Source organism: Gallus gallus, chromosome 7 (genome assembly GCF_016699485.2).
Source record: "Gallus gallus isolate bGalGal1 chromosome 7, bGalGal1.mat.broiler.GRCg7b, whole genome shotgun sequence".
NCBI lineage: Eukaryota > Metazoa > Chordata > Aves > Galliformes > Phasianidae > Gallus > Gallus gallus.
Genome location: NC_052538.1, coordinates 17,136,631 through 17,158,365, shown reverse-complemented (window position 1 = coordinate 17,158,365; position 21,735 = coordinate 17,136,631). Strand labels below are relative to the sequence as shown.

Genomic DNA, 21,735 nt, shown 5'->3' with positions numbered 1-21,735 from the left:
TTCCATTTAATCCATGACTTGTGAGCTGCGTTCTTGTTTGACCTGATAGATGTTAAACCAGAAGTTATTTTAAGAATGGGCTTGTCAAAGACTGTGTATCTTCTCTCTTCAAAGACCTCTGAGATTTTTTGATTAAAATGTGACTGCTGCATTAAAATGGATGCCCTGTGTCTTTTCATAAATGGATGACTAGTGAACTTGTGGACTGTCTAGCTTTTAATTGGCAAATGATTCACTGAGTGCTTTTTATTTCTAGTGATAGTTTGAAGTTGATTAAATCCCCAGATAGATCCACAGATTCAGTTTAAATTTTCTCCTGTGAAATGCAAAAAAGGACATGCGTAAAAAAATGTAGTAAAACCCTGGGCTTGAGCTGGGCAGCCCCACATTAAAAACAGGATGTTGGGCTTGTGGTCATCTCAGCTGTGGCTGTACTCATGACCTGTACAGCTGCTGCACCAGTCTTTTCCTCTGACTGCTTCTTTATGAGCTCTGGTGAATGAGTGCTGATAAAATCTACTCTCAAAAGGGGCTTGGAGTCCAAATGCCTGCCTCTTTTTGTACTCTGATGGATCATAACTACAGCCAAATCTTCAGATATGCTTATGTTCTCTACAGAAGACTATAGGACAGTCAGTACAGAGAGGAAAAAGAGTGTATAGACATACTGTGAACATAACCTAATGCACTACTGAAACTCTTCAATGCTATATCAGTCTACAGGAAAAGACCATGGCATCAGGGTATTAGAACAAGGAAAGAATCATAGTTTGAGTTGATTGAATTTTATTTGAGTTTGAAAGTTGTGATAGAGCTTAATAGGCTATCCCATTTGGTGCATATAAGTTTGGTGTTTCTGTTTTTGTTTATCTAAGTAATGTAATCTAATGTTACAGTGCATGACTGTTATGATTCTACGGCCTCTGGAAATAGACCTGCATGAGTATGTCTGATCCTTGGTCATTTTGGGGCTCCTGCTAAGGTCTTGGACTGATGTTTTCTCAGTAGTTGTCTGCCATCCACTTATTTATAGAAACAGAATGACTCATAACTAAACAACAAAGCCTAAAGAGCTTATTATTTCAAAGTACATTTTCAAACCAAAGATTTAGGTAAAAGCGTAATATGCAGATAGCCTGCAGGACTTAGGTGCTTGTTGCCCTGTGAACAGGCCAAAGGATAGCAGTGATGGCTCATCAGGGATTCTTTAACCTGCTTTGTTATTTGGAAAACAAACAATTGGAAGTGTCTGACCAGTCTGGGTATTCATCTCTGTACACTCAAACAGTGAGGTGGGGCATGCAAGTTCAGGGCAGGCAGGAGAATTAACTACTGTTTTAGTTTTTCTTTTGGTGTTAAAATTGTCATTATTTTAATAAGAAGAAAGATTATACAACTAGATCGTGAATCACCATTCTGCTAGATGAATAAATTGTTCTTTTCTAGTGTTAATTGCTCCAATAAGGTACTCTAAATGCAGTATGGAGGAGTAATATAGGCAGTATGTATGTGTACATCTTCATTTGCATTGGAATATTACTGAGATTTTATAAGACTAATAAATACATATTAACATTAGAAAGTCAAACTAAGTGATCTGTTCCTATTTTAGTGTTTTGCATTGCTTTAATTTCTTCTGCAAATGCCTAACTGGAGATGGTATTGTGTAGAGAAAATGTGGTTATTTTGTTGGTTTATGAAGGGATTGATTGCAGTGTTGTCTCAAGATTTGCCTCACTCCTTCTTGGCTATTTTTTTTGTCTGCACCAATTTCCAGAATTTATTCATTCATCCTCGTTCACAGTAGAACCCCCTCACATCTTTGCAGACCTGGCCAATAAGTTGTCATGTTGGGCGGAGGAGCAGGAACCAACAGCTGGCAAAAACTGGTGGTTGCTGTTGTGTTTAATGCTTTCTATTGTAGAACATATGGGAATGTGTGAAGAGTTGGATGTAATCTGCGTTTGCACAGATTCGTCAGGAAAGGAATCTCAAGAAATGAGATGTATAGACAGAGTAAAATCATACACTGCCACTCAGTCCCATCAGTGTCTACTATGAAGTTTTAAAGCTGGATGTGTAGATGATCATATACCGATGTATGTGTAGATGTTTCAAAAAGATGTTGAATATTGCATCTGTTACTGACATGAACTACTTGAAGTGTAAACTAGATGATATAGGTACACCTGGATGAAAGCATAGCATTTGTGATCTTTGACACAAATGTTACTATGTTAGGGGAAGAAGAACTTCTCTGAAAATACTTTGTGATAAGGTAAAACCGTGTTGTTTATTTTTTGTGTGGATCTCAACTGTGATAACTGAGATTTCTGTGGCTAATGTAACAGTCCTCTATTTTAGCATGCTGCTTTGGCTTTTACTCAATTAACGATTTCTGTCACCTCTTAAGAGGAGACAGAAGAGCCGTGAAGCAGTTCCCAGCGATGTGAAAGATGTTTTTTCAAACCTAGCACAGGGTTGTTAGAGGTTTTGGATCTTGGCTGACCTCATCATTGGATAGCTATGCCCTAGCCACAGCAGTCTGGCTGTCATCATCACTATAAGTCTGCTCCCTGTGGAAATTCCTAGGATTGATCATATGACCTGGTAATGAGAAATGCGATGGAACCTCTCTTGCTTAAACAATTTGAATTGCAACAACAGCAATAGTTAAGTGAAAATTGATTTAGAAGGCAATACCTACGATAGATTAAATTATTGGTCTAACTTAACATACCTGAGCTGCAGGTATGTTGAATTCAGATAGAGTGGAGGCCTGGGAGGAATATATAGTCTCCACTGCTGGACAGAAATTATTTCAGTCATAAAGAAATTGTAATTAAAATTCCTGCTCATGTTTCACTGACATCCTTGACCTTCCTTCTGAAATGCTGTTTATCATAAGAATTTCTCTTGCTTCTCTCTAGCTTGCTCACAATCGGAAAATGTTTTCCAGTTAGCCAGGAGAGTCTTGGCAATTGCAAGTTGCCCTTGTGCCCAGGGTCAGATTCCTGTGCCACCTTAGCTGCATTCATCCTTAGGGAGATGGTGCTGACCTGCCAGTCTGGACCTGCCCTCAGCAGCCAGCATAATGATTCACATTAGGGCTGCTCTTTTCAGAAGCTGCCTTTGAGATTAATGGAAACAGAACTGGCCTAGTGCTTACCATGCTGGAAAAGCCATCCTGTTTGGAAAAAGCATTTTAATTCTGAATAAAACATTGGGCTGGCTTTTAGCTCATGAATAGCACTTTATTCCACTTCAATAAATATCAGAAACGACAAGTAACCACATCATGTCATGACCTTACGTAAGTGTATGGCAAAGTTCCAGGTTAATTTCCACAAATGCACAGTGCAGGTTGCTGTGGGTGTTTGAGTCTGAGTTAGGCAGTACTCTGACCCTGCAGGGGCCCATAAAATAACCTGGAAAGTATCCAAGTTCTGTAGACTAGTCCTGGCTTGGCAGATAATGCCAGTACCTCAGGTACTTCATTCCCAGGCTCCTTACTGTGGTTGAATGTTAGCAGGAAACTGAAGAGGATCTTGTACAAAGATTTGGAAAGCAACATTGCTTTGTTAACAGGGAAAGTTGAAGAGACTACAGGTCACTGGAATACTCTTGCCCTCTCATCCTGCTTGTCTGTGTGCAATGACGAGTCTGCTCTGTGCTTGAACAGCCTTAATCAAACATGAAATGTCTCCTGCAGCTTTGAAAGCTTCTCGTGCTACTGTGGGATCACTCCCTGCACAGTCCCACCCGACCACTGCATGCCCTTGTCATATGCTGTCATTGTGAAAGTGAGCTTAGTGGTTCCCTTGTATTATATTTTAATAGGGGATTATTTTTATTCAATAAACCTTTTATGATTTGGTGGCTTGATAAAGATGGGAATTCTTCATGTGGAAACCCCACCCTGTTTACTTCTTGTGAGATTACTAGGAGAGTCGGTGCTTAGGTGACTGTTTCTGAATGCTTAAACATCTTTAAATTCTGTCCCTTGTGTCACTGAATGTCTGCGCTGTATAGCTTCTGATAGGTCTTAAGTCATTGCTATAAATGGAAGTGGTTAAGTCATTCTGGTGTTTTGGCAAATCTTGTAGCCACAGTTCGTTTGTGAGTTAGGTAGGGAAGGTTATTTTGTTGCAGATGCTTTGTGTGGGCTATCACTCAAAATATTAACATGAAGAAGTGTAGACTCCTGTCAGATTTTTCTCGATGTTTTTTACTTAGTGCAGAGAAAATCAGATTGAGGTTCTGTCATTTAGTATTGGATGGAAGGCTCGCTCTCTTTCAGTGCTCTGCTTCTATACAGCAATCAAATCCCACATACTGTACCATACTCTGCCAGGAAATCTGCTAACCCTTCATATAATATGTAATAGATTTTGTAGCTGGTGCTGCAGAGCCATGTTCCATGCAGGAGGATTTTCAGCTGTTTTTTTCTGCTGCCTTGGTAAGATTTGTTGTGATCCTTTCTACAGTGCCAGATGCTGTACAGAAAACAGGAAATTATATACTGTTCTCCTGCTTGCTGAGCAGGAGAGAAGAATCTGGTTTCAAACCTATCTGGCAGAGGTTGCTAGAAATGCTGAGTTTAAAAAGGCAGATCAAGTGTGGGAGATGAGAAGGTAAGGCAAAACTTGCCAGAATGTGACAACAAATGCTGGAGCTCAATAGAAACACAGTTGATGTACTGACATTAAAGGGAATGTACTGAATATATAATCATTCTGGATATATGCATGAGGTTTTGCATTGTAAGATAGTCAAATGAGTAGCTCTTTGTACATACATTTACTGACACTGATGGGAATTGCAGTGGAACTCTAATGATTTATATTTAAAGAGAGATCAGCCCAGCTACATTCTATAGCGTATGTCTGTGTATTCCTGAAGGAATGCAGTGTCAGAATAACAATATTTTGGCTGGCACATCTATGGTATCCTTAATCTACGTATCTTGAGGCATTTTACAAATACCAAGCACTTCATTCAAAAGCATCTCACTGGGCTGTGTGTTCAGCAGGATGGTGATGAACTGATACAGACTTGGAATTAAAGAGCCCCTCGTGAATAGCCCTGGTGCCCAATGGGTCGTGCTTGGCCTGTAGGCTCCTTTACTTGTCCTACTGCTTTCTTTGCTGTTAGGTACTGGGTTAGCAGCTGTTAGGCCAGTGTGTCACCTAGTCGATAAGTGTCCCTTGCTGTGCCTTCTGCTGACGCAGTGCTAGCAAACTGAATTCTGCCACTGAAGAGGGGGATATGGCCTGGGCTGTGTTGCAAGGAGTCATCTCAAAATGGGGCTCTAGATGTTGTAGATGGAGAGGTTTGGCTGTCCTGCTGCAAAGCAAAAGAGAAGAACCATAAAGGAGCACATCAAACATGGGACAGATTCTCATTAGTGAGCAAAGCCTAACTTGTGACACTGAGAATTATAGTTCTAAATGGATACATCTTTTATCTTTCAGTGACTTTGAAAACAGAGTGATAAATTCAGAGATTATTTGGCTCAGACTCTTTGAAGACTTTTCTTCCAGATAGAGCCACTTGAGGAGGGTTATTTTTTTGTATGCATGTGTGCTACTGTTCTTTGTACTGTTTGGAGTGATGAGGATAGATCTAAGTAAAATGCAGTTCCGCAAGTTAGAGAAAAGGCAATCCTTGTCTCTTCAGTGAGACTGCTGCTCTAGTAAAGAAAGTGACAGTTGAATCCAGGGTCTTGTCACATCAACCTTGCGTCTTCCGGTAGTTGCAAACAGCTTTTCTGGCCGTCATCATCTCTTTCTGCTACTTATACACTCTGGATACATCAGCATAATCACATTTCTTGCTCTCAGTGACCTGGTATATGATCATTATTTGAGTTTTATGTCCCTTTGGAAAAATGTTAAACCAGCATCTAGTTAGAGTAACGTTGATGTACAAGGTGCTTAGTTTCTGTCATCAGGCAGACCGAAGCAACAGGCAGTGTTGGTCGTGCTTGGCTACTTTACACTGGCTTTTCCTTGGTTGTTTCTTTATTAAAGTGGCATCTGTAGACACCTGTAGCAAGTATTAAGTAGGAAGGATTAGCCCCATCTGAAGCTAGCGCTACTGGCCCTCACTGGGGAGTGCAGTCATTCAGTAGTAGGTCTGCAAGCCTACTTACACTACTCTTTCTAATCATGTCAGATGTGTAATACCTGTTAAGTTTTCTAAACTTAAGTGATACTGATGATATGAAAACTTTGTGGTTTTGCCATGAGTAATCACCACCAGGTGTTTTTCAAGATAGTGACAAGAGTATGTAATGGTTATTTAATTAAGATTTTTTGTTTACTACTTTTAGGAAATTACAGTAGATTCTAAGTTTTGCATATAAAAATTTCTGAAATGGATTCTTTAGCATAAAGACTGTGGTGGGGACCTTCTAAGTTCTGTGCTCATCCATATGTCAGTTGGTAAGGCAGTGCAGAGCCTGCGACTGAAAAAGGGCCCGGATCTGCAGCATAGGCTGTCTGTATGTGTCCCTTCCCAGAGAGAAAATTTTTTACTCCAGCAATGATCTGCAAATCTCCTTAAGGCTGCAGTGTGGTCATATGTAGTACTTGTTAGCTGTCTGTCTTTAATAGTTTTAGATCAAGTATCAGTCACGCTGACTTGCAAATACAGCAGAGATCTCCTGAGATCTTGTCAGTACATGACCATACCTAATGCCTTCCTACAAGGAGACTGATCTTCAGTGTCATTGGAACAAATTAGTTAATGTAAATTTGTTTTACCGCAGCTAGCGAATCTGTTAGTTTTTTTGTCATCTGAGTATCCATTCCAATACAGTTGTATTTAATGGACTAACTCCTTAGCAATTAAACAGATATAAGCTTGTATAGAAAAAACAGAGGTCATCTTACCTAAAAGCAGCCAAAATTTTCATGGAATTAAGAAGTTCATAAAATTGAAGGGACAGAATAATGCTAAAATTAATAATAAAAATAATAAAATTAGATTCTCTGATATGCCCTAAACATGCCAGGCATATGTGTACAACTTACTTATAAAACTGATTTCCCTTTGGTATTATTGAAAGAAGACAGACCAGATAATCGGTAGTTATCACATTTAAAAATTATATGGAAAATTTTATGTATTTCTAATGTGTTTGATTTTTATTGTATTATACTTTTTAATACTTTTTCATAATATGATCGTGAGTTGCAAACTTGACAAAATTATGTGAAAGGGAGTTAGATGTGAAGGCATCTTTTTCTCTCAGTTAATGAAACCTTTAAGTGCTGTTCTGTAATTACACTTGTGGCTTGGAGGATAATGTCTCTTTTTCATATGTAAGTCATTTGATTCCTCTGATACCTAATAATGCTCAAGAAGTATAGGCTCCTGCAATGTGACTCACACTGTAGCTTGTTTTTACAGCTCTTTCTATTATGAAGACTTTTTCGAAGGATGAGTAGATACACAGTATCAAAGGGGCAATAATGAGCTTTGTCTGTATTGCTTCACAGTAGAGAAAAAGCCCTTCAAGAATGGACAGGAGTGTAGGTCATTGCAAATTAGGTAGCCCTTCAGTTCAGAAGTGCTCAACTCTAATACTGCTGGTGACTTGTCCTGTATTGTACAAGTATGGAAGGTCTCACCTCAGTACACCAATACACTTCAAGATTTTATTTTGCAGTTGGGAGAAGGGTGAAGTGTATCAGACTACTTCTCAATAAAACATGCTCCACTTCTGTCAGGAGTGCATGAGAATACCTTTGTATATATTTAATCACTGCAGTGCAGAGCCACCTGTTTCAAAAGCTTAATACTTTTGATGCTGGTATCCTGCAAAACTAAAAAGTTGCAACTTAAGTACATTGGTGCATAGCCATAAGTGATAACACCTAAGGGAATTGCAAATAATAGGAACTGAAGTTGAGAAATGAGTTTGAAATATAAAAATGATCGTAGCCAATGAAAATAATGGAAGTTTTTTTCTGCAACTGGCATTATGGAATAAGTTTTTCCTTTCCATTTTGGACTCCTTCCTGTTACAGATATCGTAAGTCCTGTGATGCACCTACTTGATGACAAACAATGTGTGTGGTGCCTTGTCTGGGGTAATACCCATGGCCATTAGCCAGACAGAGTACGTACAGGCTACTCAGCTGGCTGCCACCCAGTGAAGTAGATGAATGTACTCAAACTGGTTTGCTCTGCTCTCTGTGTAAAAACAGCATGTTTATTTTCTAGCATTGCTGCTTGCTTTATGGAAATCTTACCCCTCGTAGTGCACTTCTTCTAGTGGGGTTGGAGCAAGAATAGCCAGGGTTCATGAGAATAGGGTGTTGTGGTATATTTATTACTACCTTTTTGTCATTTTTAAACGAAATACGATTCCAGAGAAAAGGATCAAGGTACAAAGATATCTAAGAATTAAACAACTGAATGAAGGACTAGAAAGATGTTTTACTTGGGCAATGACGACCCACTCTATTTTGGGTGTATTAAACCTACCTGTCTAAATGGGATAGGTTGAGATTACAGTATACTACTGAAATCATTTTAACTGTGTGCAAGACGGGTACAAAGAAGAAATGGCTGTTTTCTCAAATGGAATGGCTACATAAAAGTTCAGAAAACCAGTTTGCTTCCCAGTGAGTTTGCCATCAAGGATATCATTTTTATAACCGAACATAAGTGTTAGAGTATCCTTTTAAAAGCCAGGTCTTCCAGAATGATGAACTAAATGCTACAAGCGTTTCATGGAGAACATCTTTTAGTCAGTTCAATAGAAGTGCTCTTTCCCCTGGGACGCCAGTCCTTGTGATGACTCATCTGTTCAGTGAACTATGGAGGGTCCCTCCAGAGAGCCATCCTCATTTTCTGTGGTTATCTTAAGATTTTCTGTTGTTTCTGAAACAAGTGCCTAATTATTTTTGAGACACGTCTTGTTCATTGCCATGAATTCTGAATTTTCTCCTTTCTAATTAAATGAGTTACCTTTTGTCTGTGTTGCATTTCGCTCCTACCCATAACTCATTCATCCTCCTTCTTACTAACTTTCTTTTTATCATTCAACTTGCAGTATTTTTCCTTCTTTCATACCCCTATGTACTTTTGTTTCTCACTATCCCCTCTTGTCCTGAGGTTTGAAAATGTTTCTAATCATGAGTGATTCTCTGTGTGTGAGGGAGGTCATCCTCTCCTATTCTGCCCCGGTGAGATCAGATCTGGAGTACTATGTCCAGTTTTGGGCTTCCCAGTTCAAGAAGGGCAGGAAACTTCTAGATAGAAAGCCCAGTAGAGGGCTACAAACATAATTACGGCCCTGGAGTATTTCCCTTATGAGGAAAGGCTGAGAGACCTAGGACTGTCCAGCCTGGAGAAGACTGAGAAGGGATCTTATCAATGCTTATAAAAGGGCAGGTGTCGAGTGGCTGGGGTCAGGTGGTGCCCAGTGACAGGACATGGGGCAACAGGCACAAACTGGAACACAGGAAGTTCCATACTGATGTGAGGAAAAGCTTCTTTACTTTGAAGGTGATTGAACCCTGGAACAAACTGCCCATAGAGGTTGTGGAGTCTCCTTAGAATCACACAATTATGGAATGGCTTGGGTTGGAAGAGCCCCAAAGGGTCATCAAGTTCCAGCCCCTCTGTCACCAGCATACAGATCTGGTACTCTCCTATGGAGATAATCAGAAACTGCCTGAATGCTTTCCTGTGTAACCTGCTGTAGGGAATGTGCTTCAGCAGGAGGATTGGACTTGGTCTCCAGAGATCCCTTCTAACCCCAATGATTGTGTGATTCTTTGCTGGAACATGCTTGTTTCCATGAACTAGAAAAAGTAGGCTATGTTCAGTCATACTCTCTGAATTATAATTATGTAGTTTGTCTTCAGATTTTCCCCCTAATTATTTCGTATTATACATGTTTTGATTTCACAGCAGTGTTGCTGAGAGAGCTGCGCAAGCTGCTTTTAAAGCAACTCACACTGTAATCAAAATAATATTTCTTAAAGCACTGAAGTAAGACTAATGTTATAAAGAAAAAATCCTTGTATGTTTGTTTATTTGCATTTACAAAATATCCTCACTATTGTTAGGCACAATTGTAGTGAAAACAGCCACTCTGGGAGTTGATGTTTCTTTGTTTCTATGGGAAGCAAAGACGGAGAAGGCGGAGCATTAGGCTGATCCCACTGAACTCATTAAGAGGTTTATATTGGTTCAAGAGGAATTAATATTTAACCCAGAGTTTCTTTCCTGATTAAAACAAATTTCTAGACCAACAAGCTTCTGTGCTTGGAGGTTGTAAACATGAAAGCAGAATTAAAAATCAGCTCACCATTTTGTTTTTTTGTTTCAAATTTCCTTGTGAAATCTGTGAGTAGAGAAGAAAGCGTACTGTTGATGTGCAGTGGATAAAGTCACTGCTGCACAGCGTCAGTTCCAAGCCATTTAAGTGTCATTTAAGTTGTAGTTAAAACCTATTTTTAGACTTAAGTACTGCACAGACCTTGTGCTGACCTTACAGAATTTCACTAGAGGAGTGTGACTTCAGCCTGCTGTTGGCACCTCGCCTGCACTGGAAGCTTTGCAGTTTTCCTGTCTCAGTGGGGTATATAGCTAGTTCCACATACTCTTCTTCAGGTACAGCATTTATCGTAGCATTCTTGCAAAGATGCATTGGTTGTGTGCATTGGCACTTCATAATTTGGAAGGTGGTGATCTCAGACTCGAGCAATAATTTGGTTTTAGGGCTCTTGCTAATTCTGACTTCTCTAGCACATGAATTTGCTCTGCAGGTTAATGTATGTGATCAGATACAAGGTATGCGCATGACTGCAATTAAACAGAATTTATTATTCTGTTAAAGCTGTTTAAAAACAAAAGCCTCTTTCTGTTGTGACCTTTTGTCTGAGCTGAAGCTCTGCTCCAGAAGAATGGAAGAGATTGGTCCAGGTAGAAGCACCATATGGAGGGCACAATGTAGAAAGCAGCCCGTAGCTGCCCAGACAAGGAGCTGAGCATTACCAGCCTCATCTTTTTTTTTTTTTGTCTGTTAGTACCTGCATCCAATATCTCCTTCAGGCTGTCTTGCATAGAACTACAAGGGGGGAACTTTCTCATTCTCAAGTGCCTTTTTCATTGTAGCTCAGCACTTTGTTTTCAGGTGTTTTCTGTTGGCTTTGCTAATAAAGATGCAGATTTACAGTTGTTAACTTTGCAGAACAGTTTCAAGAGGAGTGAGATAACATTCTGCATCATTCAGGAAATTCCAGCTAAGGTTTGATTCGCTCCATCTCTCCTACCAGTCATAATGAAAGAGGAAGAAAGGAGAGCACAGCTTGATTTTTCTGATCTTGTATTGAGCTAGAAGCACTACCACTGACAGATACCGTCATCTGATTTTAAAGTGAACAAACAACACAGATGTAATTGTAAAAAAGTAAATACAGAATTATTGCCTGGTGCTCTTTTTCAGATGCTTTTGAAAACATGAACTTCATGTTGAAGGCAGTTAAATTGTTATATAGATTTTTTTTGCTATAAGGACATTATTCCATGGTTACACAAATGCAGTGAAAGAAAATGCCTAACTCAGATGATCTGTTTGTTCTTTATGTATATTTCCTTTGTCCTCTTTTACATATGTTTTATCTTTCCCACCCCTCCCAAGCAAGTCCTATCTCCACCCAAGTGCATTTCCTGAGTGGATTCGTCTAGGAGACGGAATCTGAAAGCTGCATGTTGTCGTTTCTATCTTTAAATTAGATGGGGCAGAATAGGCTGTGTAATTTGTTTAATCATTGCTCATGCTCTAATTTCCTTGGATTTGATTTTTTGCAGTGCAGTCTTATCTTTGGATTTCTATCTGGTAGCCAAGTCTGCTATTTGGCACGATTTCAGTGAGCTGGGTACATTTTTCTTTTCAACTAAAACTCAAGGGGATTCTGTGATCAAGCAAATTCTGCATACAGAGCTTTTCAAGCACAATAAATTGATTTAAGCAGTAATGTGACAGAAAAATATATGTCTCCAAAACAAAGAGATCAAATAAAGTCTAGAGCACAGTTGATTAGAGCCATATAGAAACATTCAGAAGATGGTAAGTAGGCAAATAGAAAAAGATGCAGATTCATCTGCTCTTACATAAACTGTACTAATTCTGGGATCAGGATTCAGCAATTTAAGTACAGGCATTTCCTGTATTTATTTTATCTCAATATAACTAAATGGTACTTCACTTCTGCTATTTCAAGTCTTGTGTATCTTGTTTTAATGACTTGAGTAGACTGACGTACATAGAAGAGTCTTTGTTCAGTGAATCTTGTGGTAGAATCTTTTTTTTCACTATATATCAAGATATGTTTTCTCTATTGTGGTGATGTTTGGGTTTTTTTCTGATCTGTCTTTACCCTTTCCTTTAGAAATATTTCAGTTCTGTTCCATTACCTGTAACTTGGGTGATGTTTTGGGAATTGGTAATGCTAGTATTTGGCAATATTCAGGATTCCTGGTATTCTCCATTCCAATATGAAGAGTTAGACAGTTTCCGCGTGAAATTCCCTTTTGTATTGAGATAAAAACACCCCTCAATATCCTGTTGTGCTGTATATCTGCTTAATAACCTGAAACTGATTTCAAGTGCAAAGATGCACAGTGAGGTGCATGCAAACTGTGCGACATTACTCATGAAGCACATCTTAGCGTGCAGAAGGAGGTGGATGGCTTACTACCCCTGCTAGAGGTGAGACCCATCTGCTGTAGCCACCCTGCTGGACAGCAGAGATGAGGATGCCAGCTCAATGAGGATGTCAAGGCTACAGCCCTGAGAGGGAGGCAGCCTTGAGTTCTGCAAGCTCTCTCAGCCTGAATGGACCTCACTTGGAGCTGGAGTCAGAGCTATTCTTACATGTGGCCAAAACTTGGAGCACGCTGTGCCAGAGTCCAGTTGTTTCTTGCTTGAGAAGCCACCAAAGCCCTGTCACACTGTTCAGCCAGTTTGCTACTTTTATACAGACATTTCCTTTGTTCTGATTACCTGAGATTTTACCTGTTAGTTCAGTTGAGTTATTTCAGTTAAGAGTGATGGTGGGAGGGGAGAGCATCAGGTCTAAAGACAAAGATCTAGACTTTGAGATGCCAATCTGTGCTTGCTTTGGGAGATGAAAAGGGGAGCTAGAGATCTTTTGGACTCTTTCACATCCCTTGTTGTTCTGGAGAAAAGAGAAGAGACAGGGCACCGTGCTGAGCTCACAAGGGAGTTTATTTATTTCCAAAATGATATAACTGGCGCAACCAACTCAGAGGAAGAACAGAACTGCACTGAGAGCATCAGCGATCAATTATTTATTATAAAAAGTAAATAGAGAAGCTGGCCTTCAGTGAATAGCTACAGCTCATATCCCCTAGGAGGAACAGTAACAGGAGGTCTGGCAGATAGCAGAGAGGATTACAGAATTCAGGTAACAGTCAGAGAAACAACATCTAATAGAATAGTTACATGAGGTTTTGGAGAATGTGTGGAAAGGTCACCTTGATGTTTGAACTAAGATTTCTAGAACTGAAATGAATTACAATGTATTTTGTATCACTCCCAAGTCTGCAGGTAATGCATACTCTGCCTTATTGTCTGTGCTACCAACTAGGCAGAGTTGGAGGCAGCAGGAGTGCACCTGATAATACAGGGTCTTGAGGTTATACTGATCCAGCAGCTTCAGAAGAGGATTTACCACCCAGTGTGAAGTGGCCATGGGACAGGTTAATGTATAGAGGCATTGTGTTTTGAGACTGAGTGTGGGGATGTTAAGGAGAAAGAGAAGATTGTGTGTGTTGTGGTCTGCGTAATCTTCTTCACTGTTAGAAGACTGTCATTTCCAGTTATGTGTATGTTCACCTGGGCATGGGGAACCTTTAGAAGCTGGTCTTGGCTCCCTAGTGCTTTACAAGTGAATCACTTACTAAGCAACCCATTAGTTAACCCTTCCTGGCCAGAGGACTGCTGGACTTTGGAGCATATCTGGAGTGGAGCTTGCCCAGGAGGGCATAAATTTGTGAGGTGGTCCTGTTAATATCGATGCTTTGCTATGCAATGCATGTGGAAGACCACAGAGACACCCCAGTTTTCTTCTCATCTTCCTGGCTTGTTTTGGCATATCTGTATTAGGTAGATCTCTTCTTTTGATCTTTTTTTCCCTATGAACAGAGATTAGATCTTCAATACTTGCCATAGGAGAGACTAACTGCTAAGATGTTTTATACATCTTGTGTACAATAGGAGAATGTGTAAGGGGTTCGGGCTGTTTGCGCTGGAATTATAGTAATGGCCTTTATAAATGCTATCATATAAAAAATTTACCAAAGTGCTTTTGTGGTGTGGAAGATAATCCAGTCAAGTCATGAAAACAGCTAAGACTCATCACCAGCTAACCGAGAGGTGTCTTTAAAAACTGTTAGCATGAAAATTCACCTCCAGCACCTCCCCAGTGAGGAAAGTGTGCTGCTTGCTTTCCTTCTTTCCTCCCATCCCCTACTGCTCCTCACCAGTGCTCTTCTGTGCTTTAGGCTATAGCAGTGACTGGAAAGGTCATGTTAATTTTTACTACTGTGTGGATGTGGGACAGTCACTAACTGGAAGAAAAAGTATGGTCTTCATTACTTGTGCTGTCAGAATAGATGTAAGAAGTGTCTGATCTCTAAGCTATCGCGTGATAGAGTTTGTAAATTGGTAGAAATCTGAAGACTGAGTGAATAGGTCACTGAGTGTAGTTCTAAAACCTGCTGTCACGTTAGATTTACAGAGCTTGACGACTTCTGATAGTAAGCAAGCTTACATGAGAGCTGCTCTTGTTCTTCACAGTGAAACCATTTCCAGAGTTCACTCCAGCAGTAGAATACATTTTCAGAAGCCTTTTATAAATATTTAGTCTGTTAATCTTCAGGATCATTTTAAATGTCATCTACCAGAAAAAAATTTACTGATTGCATTTTCTTTTCATTTACAGACATTACGCACTCAATATTGTGTTCTGATTGCCTCAGCTTTGAAAGAACTCAGCCTGATACAGTGAATTTTTATGCAGTTATTTTCATATTTGCATATTTGTTTCCCAGTGGACAGCATTTACTGTACTTCTTGATGAGTGTCCTTTGACATTTAACGTGACTAATAAGCTGGGAAATTTCTACGTGTAAATTGTACCTCCCTCTCCCCACCAAAGTATCTTATGGATTCCACATGTAGGCAGTCCTGTCAGCCTTCCTACAAGGTACCTAAGTATAGAAGGTAGTTTATGCTGAGATCTGCTGGAGGAGTCTGAACAGATGAGCCTTCTGAGGGCATGTCCTGAACTGGTGCCTCTTCTGGTATGCTGCCTGACTTTCTCCACAGGCAGCACTACACTGTGCTTGCTCCTTCGGTCTCCTCAGTAGACTTACCCAGTACAGGTGAGGGCCTTGGTGCGGAAAATGGCGATGTGGAGGTCCTTGGTAGCCTATGCTTATGTTCTTTGTGGGCTTTGCCATCCTGAGTGTCAGGTGGGGCTCAGTGTGGCTAGGGGCCTCCATAAGCAAGAAATCTTCAAGTATTATTAAAGCTTAGACCACAAGTGTAAATAATGCAGCAAATAATATACCAGATGCAAGACTGCATCTGTTTTCCCTGTCTATTTGGTGAAAATCAGACCCCCACCCAAAGACTGATGTTGGGTTTTTTAATTTTTAGTTTTTTAATTTTTTTCCTCTGAAAGGTGCAGTGTGTTCCAAAAACTGCAAAGTGACAGCTTCTTAAAATATCTTTGGATACCACTGCTTCATGGCAAATGACTGCGTGTTTTTTTTTCCTGGCTTATGTTGTACAGGGCAGTTACATAAGAAAGTTGGAGGAATTGTCTTTTAAGGAGAAATTATGCACTTCTGGTGCTCAATATCAAGAGATTCTATCCTCTTAATGTGTTATATGCAATTATGGCTGATTCTACCTGTAAGACTTGTGCAGGTAAGCCAGGCTTCAAAATTTCATGGAAATTGCATGGTGTGCTATTTCATAAGAAGAACAAGCATAAGAAATATTAGATAATAAATGAAAGAAAACTGCTTTGCAGTCTATGATGATTGTGAGTGTGGTATAGGGAATGCGTACACTGGAAAAGTAAAAAGGGAAAATAACTGTTGTCCTACTATTCAAGTTCCTTCTCAAGGTGCATTAAATGTGGACTAATGTTGTATTTCTGGAAAAATGCTATCTTGGATAAAACAATACAAAGAACTGAATATCATCTGAATGGAAGAATGGAAAAAACGTTGCATACGATTTGATTTTTATCTTATTCCCAATGAAATGTTTCAGCTTTCCATTTCTAAACCAAATTCCAAGATGGAACTCAGCAGAAAAATAGAACAAAATGTTTATCTACTCTGTGAATAAAATGTGATTTCAGCCCCTTATAACATGTTCTCCTTTCTTTCGTCAACCAAAATGATTTTTTTGTCCCTTGTTTTACTTGTATGGATTTTCTGAACTGAGGATACAATTACTTATGTTCTTCCTCTTGCTGAGTTTCAGGCATTGGACTGGAAGCAAAGCATGGGGAAGTGAATGGCTTGGGAAAGAAAATAGGAGAATTTTATCCTCAAATTAAATAGTAGTTTGTATTCTGTGTGACTGACCTGGAATAAAACAATTTAACTCCCATGAGTTTTCAGTTGGATTTTGGTTGAGATTTAAATAATATGTTACTAAGCTTTAGGATGTAATCGCATGTCTAAAAATAGGATTGGATTATTAAGATTAATGTAATCTTTGTAGCTTTTATTATTATTTAGAATGCAAGACATTCATTCTTCAGTACTAGAACAGATGAGATTTTCATATGCATCTCTAGGAAAAAGACATTGTTAAAAGAATAATTCAAGCATCTGTTAAACTCTAGCAGACAACATTTAGAAAGTGAATGCACACATCCCAACAGCTCCATAATGCAGAGGATAAATCTTTTTCATTAAAATTGGTCTATCGGGAAAGCATTCTAACTCGATTGTTAAGTGTGCTTACTTGAAACCTACGTGTATTTCTACTGACGGTTCATGTTCAGCTCACTGCACACCCTATGGACCACATGATACGTTTTGTTCATGCTGATCAGCAGCATCCCTGTTGCACAAGCTTGCTTTGTGGCTGTTCCAAAAAGGGGAATTATAATTGTTTATCCTTGACTATGACAGTGGCGTAGCAAGATTGAAAACAAGAATGTATCAGTTATTCTTTGAATGATTTGTATGTGACAAAATTAAGTTTGTTTTTTTTTTCCCTTTGGTGTTATGCTTGTGAATTTCTTAAGCTTCAGACAGAGCTTTGAACCTTATTCATCTTGTCACTGACATTCCCAGAAGAAAAATATCAGTTACTGACATCAATTACAATTATGTAGTTGCACAAAGGATGTTATTTTTACAGTTACAAAATTTTATTTGACAGTACAGTTTGTGTGAGTGTATACATAAAATTGGTGCTGTGTTTGTGTGTTGCATAGCCTCGCAGTTTTGAAAACCAAACTTTTGCTTCCCTAATGTGTTAGAAGTAAATGTTTGGAGTCCTATCAGTTAATCCTGTCTGTTTCAAATCTGCTACCCAAATTGTAGTGGTACATGAGTCTTACAAATTCTTATTTCACAGCTTTGTCTCCATCCTTAGAATAAAGTAGCCTTCTAGCTTAAGTTTAGCAGAGCAGTGCAATTTCAAAAAGCTTTAAAGCAGTCTGTATGGGAAATCACGCAACTAAGGACAATATTAATTCATTAGAACCCTCCGAGCTGTGCTTTGAGGAAATCAAGGAGGGAGCTGTCTTAGCACAACATTTGGTAAAATAGAGGCAGTGTACTCAAATCAAGAACACTAGCCTTGTAGCACTAAGAGTAAAGACATGTCTGACTGTCTCAGTCGCAGACTGCTTGTGGGCTTGTGAAGCACAAAGCAACAGGCAGGCAGATATATATACTACAGCATCCATCTGTACTCGTACATCTGCACTGACTTACACATCTGTAACTGACTAAATTTGCCATTGCTGTCTTTCAGAAATACCGGCAGTATATGTCTGGACTTCTTACTCCTCCTTATGGTGTTATGGAAACTGGCTCCAACAATGACAGTAAGTATGAGAAAATAGAAATCAAATGTTATGGAAATTAGAAGGAAGAAGAAAAAGGTTGATGAACATGCTCTGTCTTGTGGTGTGAGATTTAAACATTAAATTCAATTTGATATTACAGATATTTCTGTTCCTCATAGGAGGAAATAGTTTGGAACTTTCTTGGTTGCCTTCTTAACTGTATACAACTGCATACAGATCTGTGCACAAATCTGTACACTGATTGTATTACGTCACATAGTACTTAACTAGTTTTAGATATTACGTACATTCTATGGGATGCAACTGTGAGTCCTACTAGTAAAATAAATTTTACAGACTGACTGACTTATTTTTTTAGTCATGGTATGCTACACAACTTACTTGGTAACGTGGGTTGGTATTTGGTCATATAGCCTGCAGCAGACATGCTGCTGTCTGACCCTAGTTATACAGGTAAATAAGCTTTGGTATGGTTTTGCCTCATGAGAATCTGTCAGACTGTGGGATAACAGTTTAAACATGAATCTAAGGGCAGCCTTTGGGATATACCACTTCTGTAATTTAACATACTTGTGCTGAATTGCCAGAGGATTATTTAGATGCCAACCAGGGTGATACCTGATGGCCTACACTTACATCGGTAAATTTTGGGCAGTATGTTTTGTGATCAGTATATTGTACCTTGTACAGTGTAGCGTAACTGTCCTAGATAGTACAAACACAGTGCTGCATCTGACTTCCAGATATTAAAACACAGATAACATTAAATGAAAAGTAACTAATTCCTGTATGTGTACTTCAAATACTAAGTTGTGAGCAAGTACAATTCCCAGCAAACTAGTATATTCAGAAGCTAACTTTTGGTCTTTTTCATGTTACTAATGGAAAAATTTTGCCTGCATATGTTTTGCACTTAAAAATCATAGGATGAATATGTATGTTATCAAAGTTTTAAAAATGTCAAATTCTTTATTCATTAATAAATACATCTTTTGTTACATAAAGAGTATGCAGTATTGATTTATTGTATTCTTTTTTTCAGGAATGCCAGATAAGGACAGTATGTCAAGCGGTGCTCTTTGCCAAGTTTCTAAAAATTGTAATAAGGTAAACCGCTCTTATTTTTGCCTTTGGATTTTGATGAGAGGCTTTTGGTAATGGCATTGAATTGAAAAGACCAAGGTAAAAATGCAAAGCATGTGGCTGATGCACGTGATTACTATATACAACTTAAAGGATGTTTTAGATGTATTATAAAACTGGAGAAAGGAAAGGGAACATCTGTGAAAGTTTGTGTCACATTCTGATTATCTTCTCCCTGTAAAGAAGGTAGGTAGTGAAGGCAAGGAAGAAGGGCATGTTGGTGATAAGACCAGAACATAGCCGACCGATTATAAAATTCATAGTTAAGTTCTGTTTTAAGGCTATACTGAGTCTTAACTGATGCATGGGCATTGTTCTCACCCCGTGCATAGGGTGAATCTTTTGTGTTCAGAGTGCAGCTGTACTTCCCAGTTCCCCTTTGTAAACTGCTCTGTGCCTTTGGTCTCACCAGATCAGGACTTCCATGAAAGAACTCATATTACTATGCTGGCATTCTGTAATTATACTAGTGGGAAGAAATAGTATTAGACATTGCTCTGAAGATACTAAGCTTTTAGGGATTATTTTATGGAGAGGGCAGGAAAGATATAGCAATACACAGTTAGTTGGATGCCTCCTTTCTGGATAAAAGAGTTTAATTGGATGCATTTGTGTGATGTTTTTAAAAGATAAAAAGATTTTTTGTTATATAAAAAACATCTCTTGACAGCAGATAGACAATATTTTAGCATGTTTCCTTAATGTGAAAATAACTACTTCCACCTCTCTGTCTGTCTGTCCTGCTTCCTTGAGGGTACTGACCTTTCTTAATTGTCACATTTAGCCTTCAATAAATGTATAAATGAAACAGTATGCAGTTCTTTTTGGCTCTGCTTGGCTTATTCACTAATGCTGTACCACTTCCTGATACAGTCATACCCTTTATGAAAATAAATATTCTTCTATGCTTTAAGTTCATAGATATATTCATAGATACTTTTGTATCTTTTACTCTGAGAGCATCTTACAAAGATTGAAAATGCCAGTGTTGTGGAGGAGCACTTAGAAGGCTGTACATGAGAGTTAAGACCCTTCAACAAAAGCATCAGGTGTAGTATCCAAACTGAAAGATGAGTTATTTTCTGAAGCAGGTGTAGCTAACAAGTTAAATACATTCTGGTCTTTCCTAGGTGATATTTCACCAGTAATGGGCAGTAATACTTGGCTAAGGAGCATATGCACTTTCAGGTCCAGAATATTTTAGAAACTGAGCGCAGTATTGCTGCTGATGGCTGTGCTTTTCTAGCAGATGTGGACTCTTTGTGTACAAAGTAATGTTCAGTTGCGTTGGAGACAGAACTTGACTGGGGCACCTTAAACTCTTCAATGACTTTTACAGGACTAAAGTCCTTAGCAAACTGTATTAGCTTCTCTTCCAAGACACATAGAACAGTCATCCTTCTCCCTCCCACACTCTGTAGACATTTCAGTGGAGTGAAGCTGAGAGAGTAAATTTGTGACAGATGCTTGTCACCTTGTTTTATCCTGGAGGAGCTCAGACAGTCCCATGACAAATGTAGCAGTACCTACACAGCATAGAAATAGTTCATGAATACTAGTTCTGTGTTTTTGCCATATGTCCATAGTTCTAATTCCGTTAAATAAACGGTAAGTACAGCAGAAGTAAATACTTAGGTATTTTATTTACTGCATGCAAGCTTCTTTCCTGCAATTTAAAACAGTACAACTGTTACAGTATTACACATGTAGATCGTGTCCTGCTGTCAGTTTTGAATGATCAGAAAAATACTGTGGCAGGGCCAAATTCCCGGAAGTGTTGTCAGCTATTTGAAATAGAAAGCAACAGGCTACCAGAACACAGTCTGTATTTGTATGCTTCATGTATTTTGTGTATATATGTATACGGCTGCAGAAATTGCTAATGTATCAGGGACAGGCATTCAGTCAGGAAAATGGTAGTGTTTGCAGAATATCTTTGTATTTCTTTATCTTACTATTGCTGGGATGATGCCTGTAGGACTGGCAGCTGACGGTGAGGCCTGCAAGCTGCTGCATAATGGCGTGACAAAGACTGAGCAAGGGACTTTCTGAAATTCAGAGTTTCTCAAAGTCTTTCATGTGGCGAGAAGACATTACCCATTTCGAAGGAGATAAAATCATTTCTTCAGTAGTTCTAATCATAATGATACATTTATATCTGTTTGTCTTGTTTAGTTTTGCAGGGAAATTAATAACCGTAAATAATACAAATAAAATCTAATATATTCCACTTTTGATATAGAAAATGTATGTTTTTCTGTTTTAGCTTGTGCTGAGCCATTTCCAAGGACTGTAATAGTTTATTTTCCATGTTTGCTAATTATTTGGGTTTCATTTTCATAGCTTAATTTTTTTCTCTTATCATGCCTCTTATTTTTTGATGAGTAACACAAGATTTTTCTTTTAATGTATGCCTTGATATTTTCTCACCATATGGGGATGTTTGCTTTACCTAGTTCATTAAAGTCTCTTA

The 21,735-nt window shown here is 38.8% G+C and overlaps 1 protein-coding gene across 9 annotated transcripts in view; it reads left to right on the top strand.

Annotated features, from left to right (window-relative positions):
- Positions 1 to 21,735, top strand: part of RAPGEF4 (Rap guanine nucleotide exchange factor 4) — a 144,586-nt gene that overhangs the window by 49,371 nt on the left and 73,480 nt on the right. For all 9 annotated transcript variants that reach the window (XR_005861769.2, XR_005861770.2, XM_025152580.3 and 6 more), the window contains 2 exons: positions 18,065 to 18,137; positions 19,162 to 19,226. Coding sequence is in view for 7 of the 9 variants with exons in the window: in XM_025152580.3 (XP_025008348.1) it covers positions 18,065 to 18,137; positions 19,162 to 19,226 (138 nt within the window). In the remaining 2 variants the exon portion in view is untranslated. The remainder of the gene's footprint in view (positions 1 to 18,064; positions 18,138 to 19,161; positions 19,227 to 21,735) is intronic.